The sequence below is a fragment of the Psittacula echo genome (assembly GCF_963264785.1).
Source record: "Psittacula echo genome assembly, chromosome: 7".
Classification (NCBI taxonomy): Eukaryota; Metazoa; Chordata; class Aves; order Psittaciformes; family Psittacidae; genus Psittacula; species Psittacula echo.
Genome location: NC_137740.1, coordinates 38,402,372 through 38,419,789, shown reverse-complemented (window position 1 = coordinate 38,419,789; position 17,418 = coordinate 38,402,372). Strand labels below are relative to the sequence as shown.

At 37.9% G+C, this 17,418-nt stretch overlaps 1 protein-coding gene across 1 annotated transcript in view; it reads left to right on the top strand.

Annotated features, from left to right (window-relative positions):
- Window positions 1-402: 402 nt before the first annotated feature.
- Window positions 403-17,418, top strand: part of RSRC1 (arginine and serine rich coiled-coil 1) — a gene marked incomplete at its 3' end in the record, with an annotated part of 170,644 nt that continues 153,628 nt past the window's right edge. The window contains exons 1-3 of the mRNA XM_080623604.1: window positions 403-459; window positions 6,937-7,136; window positions 9,604-9,729. Coding sequence (XP_080479730.1) covers window positions 6,949-7,136; window positions 9,604-9,729 — 314 coding nt within the window. The 5' untranslated portion in view covers window positions 403-459; window positions 6,937-6,948. The remainder of the gene's footprint in view (window positions 460-6,936; window positions 7,137-9,603; window positions 9,730-17,418) is intronic.

The window sequence follows — 17,418 nt, the reverse complement described above, 5'->3', positions numbered from 1 at the left end:
CTGCCACAGGTGTGGCTGTCAGTGTTGGTAAACACCGACCCTCGTTAATCACTTCGACCTGAAACAAGAAACCTCCTGCGCCGGCGTCCCCGGTTCCTCGCCCTGCCGTGGAGACCGTCACCCGTGGGGGAGGCGGACTGCAGCGTGCAGAGGCAACGTGCTGGTAAGTCTCTGTGGTTGCCACATCCCGCCGGGTGCGGGCAGTGCTCCGTAGTGTCCCGTGGGCAACGGGGACTCCGGCTTGCCACGCGTGGTGCGTGGGGGCTTGCCTCGCCGGGGCGCGGAGCGTGCTCCATCGATTCCTCGGCGCTCGGTGCCGCTGCCTGGCCGCCTGGATGAGCTCGGCGCTGGCTTGCTGCTGCCTGCCCACCGCCCAGGAAGGCGCTGAGCTCAAACCGGCAACCGGGGCCTTGCACCACCTTTTCTCCCGTGGTCTAGCCCGGAAGCTCTGTCATTCAGGTAACGTGTGGGGCCCGGCGCCGAGCCCACCCGTAGGAAGGGCGAGGCAGGGCGCCGGGGGCCCCGGCGCGCACTGCGGCCTGCTGCTGCGGTGGCCGTTAGGGCCGCGGCCGCCCCTGGCTGAGGTGGGTGGACGGCGGGGATTGGTGAGGTGGGCCTGCCTGCTATTGCCATGGCGGCGGCGGCACCGCCTCGCCACGGGCTACTCTCCCCGGTCTGTGGCGGGGCGCCAGGACTGGCTCCTGCCGTGTTGCGGGGCTCGGCCGCTGCGCTCTGTGATACTGGGCGTGAAAATGGTGGGGGTTGTTTCCTCTCGCGGCCTCCCGCCGGGGCCGCGGGATCTCCGGTGGTCAAAAGCTCGGGTTCACGCAGTTTGGTGTTGCTGAGCGTTCGTGGGGCTGTGGGCAGCGCCGGAACCGGTTGAGGTTAGCAGCCCGGTCATAAACGTGTCAGTGTCTTTCGGGAGCAGCCTTTCGACACGTGTGAGGGGTAACGCGGGAGCAGCGTTAGAGACGAGCGCTGCCACAGACAGACAGAGCCGAGTCCTGGCGCGTTTTTCCTGGGTCTGGTCGCGTTTTTGACACGTGTGAAACTGACACAGTTTGTTTCTGTCGGAAACTGACATGGGCACTAGTAGCTGTTTCCTTCCTGGTCTTTTTCAAGTCTCTTTCCCCTTGCTGTATGCTACCAGAGCCCAGCCGATGTGAACGGGGAGCACGTACTTCCTGGGATGTTACGGTCGCTGGTACCTGCTCGTCTGCCCCTGGAACCTTTACTCTTTGATTTGTGGATGTGGGAGTCATTCATCTAGAATCTTACTTTCTTAGTTTTTGCCTGTGAAAGCATAGGTAAAGAAGGTATGCAATTGGGGTTGATTTTTTTGTTTTTGTTTTGTTCCTGTATGTGATGTGCTGTTTCCAGTGGCAGTGATTTTAGATATTTTCATTTTATATTTCAGCTAAACACAAATCGTGTGCTTCTCCCCCCTTTCCCACCCGCCCCCCCCCATGAATGAATGCTTCTCCACCCTTCCCCCCCCCCAACTCTTTTTGGACAGTTAATCTGTTCTAAAGTTCTGGGACAAATTTAAACATGTTATTTTTAACATTTTAGCATGAATCCTATGCCCCATGATAGCATGATCCTATGTTCCACAAGTGATAAAGGTATTTGGAACTTGATTTAAAAGAAATACCAAAAGCTGCATCATAAAGTTCTTGTAAATTTGGCTGTTCTGTAAGCTTATTCTGAAAGTTGGTTATGTGGAAGAAATGCTGATTAATTAATGCCCTTAGTGAACTTGGGTGATCTAAAATAGGAATGCTTGTAGTTCTGCCTTCAAGTATGGAAAATGTAGTTATGTGGTAGAAGGCCAGTTTCTAAAATTAAGAATTATTGAGCAAAAGGTGGCGTGTGGAGGTGGTCTCCTAATAGATGAGCGTCTTACTGGTGTTTGAGATTTTGGTTCAACTCCTCACTTTGCTGCTGGTCTAATGGATGGCCATGGGCATGTCGTGTATCTTTGAGCCTATTTTTTTCCCACTTTAAAATGTAAAGATTTGCAGCTGAATTAGGGTGACTATGGAGAAATTGTTCACTCATGATTTTGAATTGAGGCAAACTTTTGAGTTCAAAATAATCGATTTTGAAAAATACTGCTGATGTAACTGTCAAAGAAGACATCTTTTTTTCGCAACCAGAAGACAATATTCTGATATGTGTGGTGCCTGTGGATTCTTGTTCTTATGGAAGAGGTCATAAGAAAGTAGCTGAATTCCTGTGGTTCTTTGATCTCTAGACTTTCTTCTGAGGTAGCTAGCTACTCTTGGTAGATGCGATTCAGGTGTTCTTCCTGTAGTGATCTGGAAACTTGATGAGGGAAAGAGGCACTGCTGACTAAGTATGCAAAATCAACAAGAGCAGTTCAGGTTGTTGACCTGTTGAGAGCAGCCACCTTATTGTCTAAGAAAATCTCTTCCTCTATTGAGAGCAGTTCTTCTGAACTGTAGAGCAGGGACAGTTTCCACCTAACTCCAGGGTTGGTGGAGGTAGATACAGAGAATCTTTCATTTGTATACAGGCTATCTGAGAGGGACTTTTACCCTCTGCCTCCTTATGGTTTCACTATTTTGAGTAGCAGTGTTGCCATTAGTAACAGTTTGACTGCCACTTATTAGCTAGTGAGCATGTTTGACTTTTTACTACCCTTAGCTTTGTTTCCTGGCTGAAGTTCACATAGGATCTCATCCTGACTTGTTGATTCTCTCTTATAGATGGACTCACATAGTTCAGCAGGAAAAAAGGGGGATACTGAGATAGCTGAAGTATATTTTCCATCAATGCCCTTCTAACCTATATTGTAACTTATAACTATATATTATATTATATATAACCTTTATTCTAACTTATATTTCTCAGTTTGTAGAGCTGCTGCATAAACTGGGTTAGTAGGTGGTGGTTATTACGAGTCAATTATAATCAAAGTTTCTTGGTAACTGACGAACCAATTGTTTGGATTTGATGCTAAACAAATGTGAAGGTTATTTTGTCTTCATTGCTTCTGGCTGATTGTGATAAATAAAGGTTGTATTGTTTAATTGGATGCTGTGCTCAAGATGTAGTCTGCTGCAGTAGTGTTTACTGGAGAACAGCCTCTGATTAAAACCAACCAAACAATATTATTTTCTTATGATCTGTAGTAAATACAGTAATAATTTGAAACTTATGTTTGAAAATATGTATTGTGCACTTAAAATAATTCTAACATCTATGAATCAAGATTGAACAAGATAAGATCAGTGAGCATATACTTATTTAAGTGTACCTTGCTCTCTTTCAAATGTTAGAAATGGGTTGTAAAACCCCATGAGATTTAGCATATGACACCATGTAATAAGCCTTAATTTTTTCTGCTTGCCTTTTCTTCGCTTCCCTTGTTACTTTGTTAATTAAGGTTCCCAGAGTTATCTGAGTTCTGTATGATCTGTGGGTGCTATTATACAGTTCTGTTTGTTCAAGTGGTATATGGACCACTGCTGACCCACCAGAATGACTCTCCTGTCCATCAGGCTTCACCTGTTGTGATTAGTCAATGCTGGCAATCCCTGTTCCCAGGTCTGTTAAAGAAGTATGGAGGGAGTAGGCAGTTGTCAGGGAGAATACTAACCTTTTACAAGTCTTGATAATTGACTGCGCTCAAGTGCTTTGTTTGTAAGAGGTGTCTTGCAGGAAAACGTCTAAAGACACTGGTGAAAGATAGTGCCTGTCAGACAAAGTTGTCTGTCGCCTGTGTGCTTCCAAGATATCCCCATAGGAGACAGCTACTAGGTCTCAGCTGTGCAAATTGTTCCATGATCAACAATCTGCTTCTCGCAGCCTCTTTTCCAGTGGAAACTTTGGAACATGCATGGCATCAGTCACTTATGTGCCTTTGTCCTGTAGCTTATCCATGGTAAGCCCAGTGCTTGTGGAGCTCCTGAGACTACTTGTCCTGTAATAGGAGAAGGGCCATGGTGTGTAGTTCTTCTTTGGTTCTGAAGACATGAAGTAGAGACTTACATCGTATGTTTCACTAGTTTTGTGCACTGCTTAACCCAGTTAATGGGGAAGAAAGCTGATGGAAAAGAAAGGAAGTTAGACAGCAGGAGATACATATGTTGAAGTGTAATATTCTGGCTCATAATGATATCCTCATGAAGTGGCAAATGTCTCAGCTGAAATGTTTTTTGTACTCATTGTTTCTCTGGTCTTTTTCATTAATCTTGCTGACGTGAGCTGTGGTCTGTGAGCTTTTAACTTAAAACCTGTGCATTGCAGTTTCGTCTTTCCCAGCATTTCTGCTTACTTTAAGTTTGAAATTCGGATTCATGTTCATTTGAAGATTGTTCAATCAGTATATATTTGACAAGTTTTCTTTTATTGTTGACTAACTGTTAGTAGCTTGGAGCTCTGTAAGTCTTTTACTGTGAGGGGAAAAATATAAAAGGACTGTACAAGATGGTGTGTTGACATAAATTGGCATTCCTCTACATAATTGTAAATTAAATTTATAGTTTGTTAAATGGGATAAAATAGTCTGTAAAGTACTGCATCTTTTTCAAAACCTGTGCAGGGTAACTTTTGTAAGATGATAGAAATAATTTAAAAAACAAATTCTCTTGCCATGGCAGTTCCTCCTTCAAAAATTTTGCTGGTTTAATTTCAATATTTCAAAAATGCTTTGTTTAGGTTGTTAGCTGAAGGATTAGTTTTAAAGTGCTGAAAACAGAAACTATCTAGAATGAAGTAAATAATGGAGGGATTCCCTGCAGCAAAGCTTAATAACACCTAATTTGTAGGCACTTCTGGTGGCAGGAGTGGAACTGATAGCTCCAAGTTGCACATGGAAGAGCTGTCTGCAGTCCACAGAGATTTGGCTACATAGGAATGAGTTTACATAGCTACTGTTTTGATTGTGGCAGTGAGTGAACTATAGTGAACGTCAAAGAAAATCCAGATACTTAAGAGACTGTCTTGTATTTTGCATTAAAGAACTGTTGGGTAAAGTATCTCCTTGAAGTAGATGCCAGGTCCAGAACTTGACATCCTCCTGGAAAATGCTCCTTTGGCTCTTGACTTGCGCTTGCTGTAGCTTCCTTGCCCAGCTCCCAGGGATCTGGTAGTCCTTAGGAAATCTTTTGCAGTGAGGGAGTAATGTGTTTCTTCCATCCTGCATCCCTAACATAGTCTTCAAATTCTGTCAAATGCAGCAGTGCCTGTATATGTGTTGTGCTTTGAATGTAACTACGTGTAAAGCTTCCTTGGGAAAGCTGGTCGCAGTACACTGGCTTTGCAAATCCCATGCCTGTTTGGGGGTTTAGATCCACTGCTGTAAGACTGTAGCACCTAAGACTCTGCAAAACAGTTTTAGTTGTCTTGGCAACCTGAGAGTGAAAAATGTAGGTTTAAGAGATGTTGTCTGTGGGACTAAACATGTTTGGTGTTCCCTCTATTGTGCATTTTGACTGAAAGGCCTAGAGTAATAAAGACTAGTATTTTTATGCAAACCTTCTGTGATTTTGAGCATAACTTACTTAATGGTGAATTTTGGTTTTTGTTCTGTTTTCAGTCTCTACCCTGTAGATTAGGGTGTGTTGCCTAGGTGGTGAAAGGTGTGAGTAAGGGTAGGATTTTTTGTGGAAAACGAACCAGTTCAAACTGTTAACACTAGAAACAGGAGGACCTATTTCAGTAACATTTCAGTCTTCATTAAAGACAGACGATATTGTGGCATATCTGTAATCTAGCTGTTGATATGAATGTTAGAGTTATGAGTTCCTGTTTTTGAAGTGCAGAAGTAGTGAGGGAGTCTTGAAATAACTTTTCCTGGGGAGATGGGTTACTAACATTAGCTGAAATGTGTGTGCAAAGGGGTCTGAAGTCTTGGGTGGATAGGGCTTATACCTCTGCTACAGAAAAATAGTTTGAAAGCATTTGCACATTTGCAGCATGGAAAGTCAAGAAATACAACAGTTCTTTAATTGTGAAGCAACAAAACTTAGGAGTTTCAAATGAAGATGATGGTCTTAGCAACAATTAATAAATGGCAGGCTTCAACGCAAATTTTGATGTAAGTGTTGCTTTTTTGGATTGCTTGTTTGTTTACAAATCTGTTATCAAAGTTTGTAAACTTTATCCACGTAAACACATTGTCAAGTGAGACATTTCTGAAATTTACTATTTATAGTTCTGATTTTAGAATAAAGGAATATAAAGTTGAGTGGATCTAAACCGAGAACCAAAATCAACATAAGTAGTGTAAATTTAAAAATAACTTCCTAATTTTTTTTCTCAGTGCATGTTTTGATTATGACAAGTAGGACAAGTGTATGTTATTTTAATTGTACAACCTAAAAAACAGATAAAGTGAGTTACATCAGTAACTGAAATTAATAGATTGAATTCTATTGATTGTGTAAGCATAATGGATCATCAGTTATAGCTGTAAATTAAACATATTAAAGACACTGCAGTAATGATTGTGTAGCATGCTAAAGTGAAATACCAGATATTTGAAGTATCTTATACATTACTCCCCAAATTTCTGAAAAATTCTAAGGCAATAATGTAAAAATGAGCTAAAATGAAAATATATTCTGATATAGAAATGATTTTATCATTGCATTTATCTGTTTAAATGGTTGCATAATATTTCATAAAAAGTTACAACATATATTACATACCATAATAAATTAATTCAAATTTGCTGACAATGTAAATTTCAAGTTACTTGGTAACATGAGTTTGTTGACGTTTTACATTAATGTCTTAATTTTTCTTTTTGCATGCAACCCAGATTTTTTATTCACATGCTGACTTTTAAAACGGTGTGATGCTATGTTTATATACATGTGCACACACACTATCTATGTATATATATGTATATAACAGCATAATGTAGACATGAGAGTTTCTTACAGTTTAGAATTTTTGTTTTAGCATACATTAAAAATGGGACGTCGCTCCTCGGACACAGAAGAAGAGAACAGAAGCAGAAGGAAAAAGAAACACCGCAGGCGTTCATCTTCAAGTAGCTCCTCAGGCAGCAGAACATACAGCCGTAAAAAATCTGGAAGGAAGTCCAGGTCAAGGTCGCGGTCTCGAGATCTCCAGTCTCGTTCACATTCTTATGAGAAAAGGTGCATTTGTAGTGATTTACTGTCTGTTGCAGTTATTTACAAATTGAGCTCTTTCATGCTATGGCAGAAAGATTGAAGTAGCGAATCCAATGTGTAGTCGGTTCTAGGTTGGAATTTTGCAGCAAAGTTTGCTCTGAGTCTTGGAAGATTTGGCAGTATTTTCAGTTATATTTAAAGAAAAAAACCCAACAAAACCACCACCACCACAAAAACCAAAACATTGCCCCCACCCAAGAATACAAACCCATTATATATGCAGGTGTAAAGATAACAAAAACCAGCCCACTAAAATAACTCCTCCTTTCTCCTCCTTCCAAGTAATGAATTTGGAATCTCTTTTTGAAAATCACACTCTTGGTTAATAACAACTATTCTAATAGTTCAACTACTATAATTCACAATATAATAGTAATAATATAGTAGTTTATACAGTATAACACCATTTTGTTAACATAGATCATGTGGCTATATCTACGAATTTTTTCTTGACCTAATATTGTGTTTCTTTCACCAGAGGCCCCTTTCAGTACCTGACCTTTTTAGATCAGGTGTGCTATAATGGTTACCAGTCTGTCTGACTTGTGGTGATACTGGAGTCAAACTGAGCAGGTGGTGGTCAATTTATTAGTAAGTGGAGCTGAAATACTCACTGTGTCTAGCTGCCCTGTAAATACATTAGAAACTGCTCCCGACAAACCTTTCTTTAGTTGACAGAAGAGTGTGTCAATGAGGGGCAAGTTGGCTGGTTGTGGGTGTTTCTTATTTGTTTATTTCCATCCCCCCTTTTTCTGTTCCTGCTTAGCATCTTGCATGCAGCCCTTAGGGGACACAACGAGATGACATGGGCTTTGATGCCAACAATATGCTGATGACATGCAGCTTTATGAATCTCTTTAGTCCACTGCAGGCATGGCTATCTCACAGATAAAAACAGAGCTTGAAGGGAGATTAGAGTCTGGATGAAGACCAGTTGACTTATATTGAATCCAGAAAAGACGAAAGTGTCTGCTTTTAGGATTTGGCTGGTAACTTTGCTTTGCCCTTAGTTTAGGGATTTTGCTCCTGGCAGTTAAGACACCATTACATGCTGGGGTCCTACTGGATTTATCTCTGACCCTTAAGAATCAAAAGCAGCTGTCTCTAAGATGACTGTTCTTCATTTTCGTTTAACAAGAACAGTACGTTTCTTTTTCAGATGAAGATCTGGTTTTAGTAGTTAACCTATGTATCTTTTCCAGCTTGGACTACTGCAGCTCTACTGTATGTAACACAGCACCCCTTTCCTTATGCTAGACAAGCAATACTGACTACATCCTGAACTGCAGAAGGGTTTCTGTGAGGTGTTATATTTTAATATTGATCAAACATAAAAGCCAAAAAACCAGAGTTTCTCTTAAGAATTTTAATTGTTAATTAATTAGTTGTTAGGAGATGGAGATGAAATGTTAAGATTAAGACTTTGAAGGTATCGTTTCCCCAGCTTCCACCTTTAGTATTAGTTGTTTTAATTTATGTATTTAGTATCTATTCTTTCACCTTTCTCCTTTGTGTATAAGAATTTATTCTTTGAATAAATGAAATGGGGAGGTTGGGTGTAAGGAGGAAAAAGAAAATATCTTTCTGACTTCTGACTGAACTCAGGAGAAAACTTCCAAGCTCAAACAAAATAAATTAACACTGATTTTTTGATTACTTATAGCCCTGAGAAACCCCAAAATCAAACCAACTAACCAACCAAAACCAACCAAAACCACCAAATAAAAAACCAAAACAAAACAACACCCAAAACCCAAACAACCAAAAAGGGGTGGGGGAGGGTCTGTCTGCATTAGAGCAGAACAAAGATTGTGTGTCATGAAAGTTAGGATAGCAAATCTGTAAGATTATATATATACATAAAATATTTTTAGGTGTACGTAAGTAATTCAAAATACATTTTTATGGTTGCATTTTATGTATGTACCTACTATGACTGGAAATAATTGTATAGAGTAGCAGTGCAGAAGTTAACATTTTATGTATTTAATTTTTAGCGCTGGAGTTGTAGTCCTTATCTCATACTGTGTATTTCTGTGTAAATCCTGAGGAGAGTATATGTTCTAAATGTTTCCTCCGTATTAGATTTGATAAAGAGGCAAGTGAGTTTCAATGAGCTGGTCGTGGGACTAAGAACCACTGAGAGCTGGGTTGTGTGCCTGGCTTTGCCCTTGAGCTACTGCATGATTTTAGGCAAATCAGTTAACTTCTGTTTCTCTGTCTACCCATTTTGTGTCTTGGAATGCATATTTTAGAATAAGCTCTTCAAGACAGGCATTGCCCATGTGTATGTGAATTACTTATTACAGTGTATTATAAACCCCACGTTTTGTGTTTGTGTTTAAGTAAGCTGTTAGGGGTTTTGTTCCTTTTTTGGTTTTTTTGTTTGTTTTTAGAAGAAGCACATACTAATAGCATGGTTTTGTTTTAGACATAGGCACAGATCGAGCAGTAGTTCTTCATATGGTTCTAGAAGAAAACGCAGTCGTAGCCGATCAAGGGGCAGAGGCAAACCCTACAGGTCTCAAAGATCGAGATCAAAAAGTAGAACAAGAAGGTAAAACTCTTTTCTATGAAAATATTTGTAACTTCTCCTGTAAAAACAGTAATTTAAAATTTTCATGTTGTTACTGAGTTTGGAATATACTAGAAATAACTGTTGCAAGTGATGCTCTAAACTACATGTCAGTTGAAACCTTTCCTAATTTGAAATCTCTGTGCAGTGCTTGAAGATAAGTTGTATATTTTGCATTTGACCAAGTGCAAAAAACATCAGTAAAGTCACCTTGGTTTAACTGTAATAGTCTGAAACATACTTGTGAATATTTTTTTTATTACTGATTTCCATAACTCCCATACATAACATTGGCTGCCTGAAGGTCAGACTAAATTGTTATTTTCTCATCTGTATTTCCTTTGGAAAGAGATGAGTATTTAGTTATGCAAATTTTTCTGAATATTTAACGATATCTCTGGTGCTGAAAGTGTTCATAAATTGGATTGTGACAAATGACTATTTTCAATAATAAACATAATTTCAATATTTAAATATTAGTCTGATATTGCAAATTGTATTATAAAATCTGTTTCCAACTTTTGTAATTAAAAGAAGCTCAATTTTTGTTTGTGTGTATTTTTTCAGTTAACAAGTTTAAATAAAGTTTATCCCTGGTGTTGTGGCTGAACCCAGGACACCTGAATATCAGAAAAATTGTTAGCATTTTCTCAACTTTTTTTTTTTTTTTTGCTAAGTGTTTAGAGATCATCAGCCAGGTTATGTTGTGTACCTTCACTAAGAATTTAGTAAAACGTGTTATTTTCATATACCAAATCAGTACAGCTGTTGCCTCTAAATTCTGAAAAATTGTGTTCGAAGACGTGGACGTTTCACTTTCTCATATTGTTATTCTCTCATTACTTATTCACAGCTGTTCATTATAATGGTTGTCTGGACACTTATTGCTACAGTGCCTTTGTAGTAGCAATTTGGTTATTTTAACTGTCTGATCTCTCTTGCAGTATACTTACCATCTGAGCTGTAGACCTCAGATAAGCTGCTGCACTGTGTGTAGAAATATTCCTGTAAATATCCACTGTTCTGCTAACAAAATCAGTTTTAACACACTGAGATGTTAAAGAATAAGGTGCAAATGGTGTTTTTCAATATGTCAGATACTCAGCATTTCTTTTTTATTGTAATAAGTATAAATTGTAGATCTCATTAGACACAGTCTAAAGGGGTTTACTGAAGTTAATTGTCACTGCAGTATATGGAAATTATGTACTTAAAAACTTTAAAAACATAACTACTGTTTACTTCATTTTATGCTAGGGTATATTGTGCGGATAAAATTTTATATGTAAAATACATTCGCTTTTTCAATACTATAACCACAAAGGTATAGCTGCACGTCACTTTAAGTGATGTTACTGTTCACAGACATGGTTCTTTAGGGGAAATATTTATAAATAACACCCTAAATTAAAACAGAAAAGTCTTTTGGCATGTTAAAAGCATAAAAACTAAACCCAACAGGACACTTTGATTATTTTATTGTAATTTTTTCCAAGTCTGCTCTCTGCTGTAATGCTACACTGAGAAGCCATGGATTAATCTTATTTCTGGAGGAGAATTAAATAGGTTGCAGAAAGCTGCTACTAGAGGCCTGTGTTTTCCCTGTTTGTTAGTGCTGAGGCAGTTGCAGCAATGCTAAATACTTCTTTCCTATCTCAAATTCTGTCTTGTGCACTCAATCAAAGGTGTGAACAGCTTTCCTAAAATGACTGACTACATTGTGATTCTTCAGGCTGGGGTAGGAGGGAATGTAATGGAGAGGTATAAAAGAAAAATAAGAATGAATGATGTGGAAAAGATGATTAAGGAATGAGTGTTTCTTTTCTCCTCCAGCTGGAGACCTGGGGCAGGCATGAAGTGAACGAAGTCAGCTGGTGGCAGATCCTAGTCAAATCAAAGGGGCTAGTTCTTATGTATCACATAGTCAAGCTGGGGAAGCCTTTGTTGTTGGAGCTTGTGGATACCAGAAGTTGAAATTAATTTAAAAAGACAAGAAAAATCCATTCAAAGCTGTTAAATGCGAAGAGACAGTATTTATCTTGGGAAATGCATGTATTTGTAGTTCTGAAGTGAATTTTCATAAGAATTTGACATCTGTCGTTCATTAATGCTTTTGCTTGGGGTGGGGCAACTTATTTCATATGACTTTTAAAGGTAAGAAGTAAACTACGTAATATAAATCTATGTAATGTAAACTACGAAATAATATGGTCAGAAGTAACTCAGGTAGCCACCTTGTCTTAGTGTAGCAGAGTGTGTTACCCACCGAAGTGTTATTGTTGATCTCCAACTTCAGAATTGCCAGTGTCGGGAAGTAAAATCTACACACGCAATGGATAAGCAGCAGTTAGAGAGCAATAAAATGAAGATCATCTGTGTGCTACTTGTGTTTGTAGTGTTACTGTTGTAGCTCAGAGCACCACCTTTAGGGCTTGAGTGACTGTGATTTCCTCCCTACCCAATGGGAATCGGACCAATGCTAGAAAATAAGTTTCATATTGGAAGCTAACATCCATTCTATGGTATCTTTAAGTCATTGGATTTTTTTGTTTGGTGTGTCATGCAAATAGCACAAATTCTGAATCTAATGTCTTTTCTCCCAGTACCCCCTAAAATTAAGATAGTTTGTTTTTCAAGGTAATGAAAATGTTGGTAACAGTATATGTGGCTGTAATGTAATCTTTTTTTTAATAACTTCTCTAGTCTAGGTTATTTTTTGAGTGAATAATTTACAAATGTCCAAATGAATAAAATACTGAAATACCAAGTTTTAATTTGAAAACTTAATTTTTTATAATGACTTCTTAAAAATATTTTGAGCAGCTATTGTTTGTAACCTAAACTGATTTTTACTTTATTTTAGAATACAAGCAAACTTGTGCATATTAGAACTATTTTATTTTAGATGCATTTTTTAGAGTCAAAAAAAGTGGAGCTTCTCAAGTAATGCTATAAATTTAAAGCTGTCCTACAGCAAGATAGTACAATGCAAATAGGACTTAATAAGATCACAAACTGAATTTCAGCAAAACAACCAAGATTTACATTAAATTAGGAATTTTAAAACTGATTTAGTTTGTTTTACTGAGCATTTGCTTAATAACATTTCGCCTTCTTGCAATCTTTTTAAAGACAATAATTCGTCTGTGAAATGCAGGCACATCCTCAGTAGAAAAATTGAAAGCAACAGCTCACTTTCTGAAACCACACATATAGTGATATAAAGAAATATTTCAGCTCTACAAAATTTAATAAATCATCCCATTTCCTAATTTGATCATATTAGATGCTGATGTGGAAGAAGCATTTCAAATACCATCTCCTCATTAATATACATCAGTCTAGGGAATAGAATGGAATACTTATGCAGAGATGTCACAGTTACTGTTTCTTAGTTTACTAAGTGGAACAGGTTGATGTGATACTGGGTGCTATTTGTCAATGTCTTGCTAAAATGGTTTGGGTCGAGTTATGGAGTCCAGAAAGACGGCGGCTGATAAATCAAAAATGGATTGAGTGGACAGGAGGCAGTGATTGATACTGTGACAGGATATGAAGAAAGGAATCTTGATACAAGCATGCATGATATTGAATATGAGAAGGAAAATGGCCCTGAAGTATGGATATTATTCAAGGAAATGAGAATAATAATATCATCTTGAAATTATTGCTGGGTGAAGATTAGGATAGTTCTTATTAGAATATTATGCTTCTCTGGAATGGAAAAACTCAGATTTCATATAATTTCTATGTGGATAAATTCTTGCTAATATTTTTACAGTTTTCACTGCAATTCAGCAAGTTAATTGTATATGAAAATACATCAGGACTCGCAAAGCAAATCTTTTAATTTACATAGCTTTAAATAGAACTAACAAAAACATGTTAACCTTTATTCCTTGATTTCATACAATTCTGTGATTATAGGGTATTTCACTATAATTGCCTTTAAACATGCAAGTTTGTTTTTATTGTCTGCCAAGTGTTTTTTGCTTTTCTTTTTACATTGAACATAAAACTGCTGCCTTAAAATATCTTTAACACAGCTTAACTTAAAGATTGGCACAGTAATACCTAGTACATCTGTACACATCTAAGAAGAGAAAATGTTGTGCATAAAGTAGTCCTGGTTGGGGAACCGACTTTGGTCTGTCTATGAAGGAAATGTTTCCAACCCTAACTATTCTATGATTCTATGATCAGTGTGTTGGTTTTTTTCCTGGCATAGGTGCTGTTTTTCCTCTTTGTGGGGGTACATGGTTACTTCTTCTTTTTTTTTTTTTTTTTACTGTTCTTTCCATCTAATTGATTTGATATTGAAATGTGTACAACTCACTGCAGTCCATTTGCAGGGCGACCTACTTCTTACGGGTGGCTTCGGAATAGACTTGGCTTTTGGTATGGAAAAGTGGCTTGTTGACTGAAGTTGCCATTATCCTTGCAATGTAAACTAGAATTAACTTACGTTCAACCCTTACAGCTTGCCAGAATATTTTGGTTTAGCACTTACAGTTTGTAATATTTAAAAATAGGGTCCTGAAGTCCTGCAGAAAAATGCAATATGAAAAGATCATTAAGCAAAAAATAGTAAACCTGCATTATTTTCTTTAATATAGTGCTGTATTGGTGTACATACTGAATAGAGACAGATTCTCAAATTCAGTAATCTCTGAAGACAGTGTAATTTGCAATGCCTGGTTTGTGACACACTGATAGTGGGATTACAAGAAAAGAATTCCCCACCACCCCTTTTTAGCTGTGTTTTCAACACTGCTGCTGCAAACCCCGATGCAATACCAGACAGTGCTTACCCTGAAGTTAGAGATTCTTGCCATTGGGTTTGATCTGTTCTCAAAAAGGTCGTAGCTTCATGCAGAGACTTACTCAAAGCTGGGCAAGCTGTAAACCCTTCCGATGTATCACTTGTTTACTTGTGTTCTTTATAATGTGCTGCTGTATACAGAAGATCTGAAGGTTTTTGCAGGTTTCAGGTTTTAGTACTGTCATGGGTCAGTCATCTTTTGCCTGATGGTTTGTTCATTTGTTTTGTTTTTGTATTATTAGTGAATGCTTTTGTATTTGCATTACTTGGAATGGTGAATAGAAATGCATCTGTCTTCGGTTAGTCTCTCTTTTCCATGCATCACATTATTTTAGTGTGGTAGTATTAATGTGTTAGAGTCTTTTCAAATTAAAACCCTGGCCTATCTGGTCTTACAGCTGATAAGAAGTGCTGAATCAAGACATAATCTATACTAACGCGGGTTCGAAACTTTCTTTCAGTTACAGGCTGTATCTGTCTCTCCTGGTTAGCATACACTACATTGTAATCCACTAGAAGCTATCAATTAGAGTTTTAATTATGAGCAACTTCAGGGAGAATTTTCTAGAAAAGCATTGGCTGGAAAGGAAAATTAGGGGTTTTAGGAGAGAGGAAATTAAAAGAGATGTACATTTTGGTGTAGACATTAATGTCAGCAACAGCGTCTAGTGGAAGAGATAATGGTAGATAAATAAAGAGCAAAGTTGTGAGGGGGCTTGCAAATTAGATTGAGAGTTTATGGGAGAGCAGGAAAGGGGTAGAGGAGAGTAAGTTAAAAGAAAGGAAAAAGAAATTGCACTTGTGTGGGTTTAGAAGACCAATTTTTAAGAATGTCATGAAGAGATACTGACTTTAAATATGACTCAGATACATGGGTTAAAGTTGAAGCTGGTTTCAGTTGAAGAGTAGAGGACTTGCCTATGGGAGTATTTTAACGTAGGTGCTGTTAGGTGTTCCAGGGAAAAGGAAATACTTAGGAAAGAAGGTGAAGGCTTTTGGAGTTGACCATACTATGGATATCAGACAATGAGTTTTATTGTCTGATGGCAAGGAGGTAGAAGGAATAAGGAAGTGAAGTCTGAGTAGCAACAGCAGTATTGACTTGGAGCCATGAGATAGGTATGGGGGGAGAAGGTACAAACATGGCTCTTTTTGTATGGCTGCTGTAAGAACCAAAAAATGACAAGAAAACTGTGAAGAACAAGGTTGGACACAAACTGTCAGACAGTGTTGAAAAGCTGTCTTAATCTATAAAAATGCTTTGGAAATACCTTCCTTGGAAATGGATCCAAGAATTTTCAGAAGAGAAGCAGATAAAAGTCCTATGAGAACTCAAGCAATGCTATTTAATCATAATATTTCTTTTGAAATGGGTTTGGTTGGTGTTTTTTGGTGTTTGTTGTGGCGTTTTTTGTTTGGTTTGTTGTTTGTTTTTTTTTTTTTTCCCTCTCCTCCACTTTCTTTCCTGGTAGTAACTACTAGAATTCCTGGACTGCTGTTTTAAACTTTTGATCTGCTGCCTAGGGTATTTTTTCTTCTGTCCTTTCCACACAAATTCAGATCTCATGTGCAACTAGCTGTAGACCCACGTAATTATTTAAGGAATCAGTGTAAATATTACGTGTTTGTTTCTCTTCTTACTGGTGGGGAAGTTTAGAGTCTTTGGTCCATTAGAATGTATGTTTAATTAAGATATTGTAGAACTAGTGAAATTCAGATTATTGAGTTTGATCATGTTATGTTTAGTTTTTCTGTGGATGGTAACATCAGATTATATTTCTTCTTTTTCTCCCAATAAATCAAAGCCTGCAGTTTTTATTTGAAGTCTTGTTGCATTACAGGTTGTATCAGCAATAGCATCTAAACATATTTTTTAGCTGGAATAACTTTTTTTCAAAAGGAACTGAACATTTTGTCTGCAGAAGTATACTGGAAAAAATAGAGAGGTGAAGCAGAGTCACTGAAGATATCCTAGAGCAATAACCCACCAATGTGCACATCACCGAGACCTAATTGATCGCTTTGGGAAATTAAACTTCATAAGGCAACACCAAGGGCCCTTAAGTTATCAGGAAGGCCAGATAGCTGCTAGTGACAGTTGCTTTGGTGCTTTTCATTGATATAGAAGAAAAAACAAAAAAAACCCCAAAAACATAACACAAACAAACAAAAACCAACCATCCCCCCAAACCCCCCAACAAATTAAAAAAAAAGATATGAATGCGTAAGTGTTGTTCATTTAGAGCTAAGCATTGCGTCTAATTGGATGTAAACTTTCATCTAAGGCAGTCCAGGTGTTGTGTATGCAAAATGTGTTATAAGTATAGCTTCTTATTTTACTAAACCCTTTTATTTCTCCCTTTGGGAAAGGGTGTATTTGCAGGCTGGTATTTTTTGGGGTTGGATTTCTTTTTTTTTTTTTTTTTTTTTTTATGCTTCAGTTTCCTGCTTGGGAAAAGGCACAAAATAAGACAAGAAAAATGTGATTCCCCTTTTGCTCAGGATTGGCTGTTTGCTTTCGATGTGTCTGCATTCTAAACCACGATGTAGTTTTATTTTTTTTTTTTTAATCCTTTTTTTTTCTCTGCTACCGAAGCTGTGGCTGTGAAATAGAAGCTGTTTGGCTTTTTTATTTATTATTTTTCTTGCAGAGCTCATGTTTCTAGAGGCAAGTGTGCAAACCAACATATAGCAGATGTCTTAAAGATGCATTGGTAATATAAGACCATCATTGTTTGCTGTGTAAATTGCTGCTGTTTCCAGAGTTAGTTTCTGGAATGTGATTATAAAAGCATGAAACACAGAATTGTAAAATTTAGTAGAAAAATTTTGCTGTTTATTTCCATTTT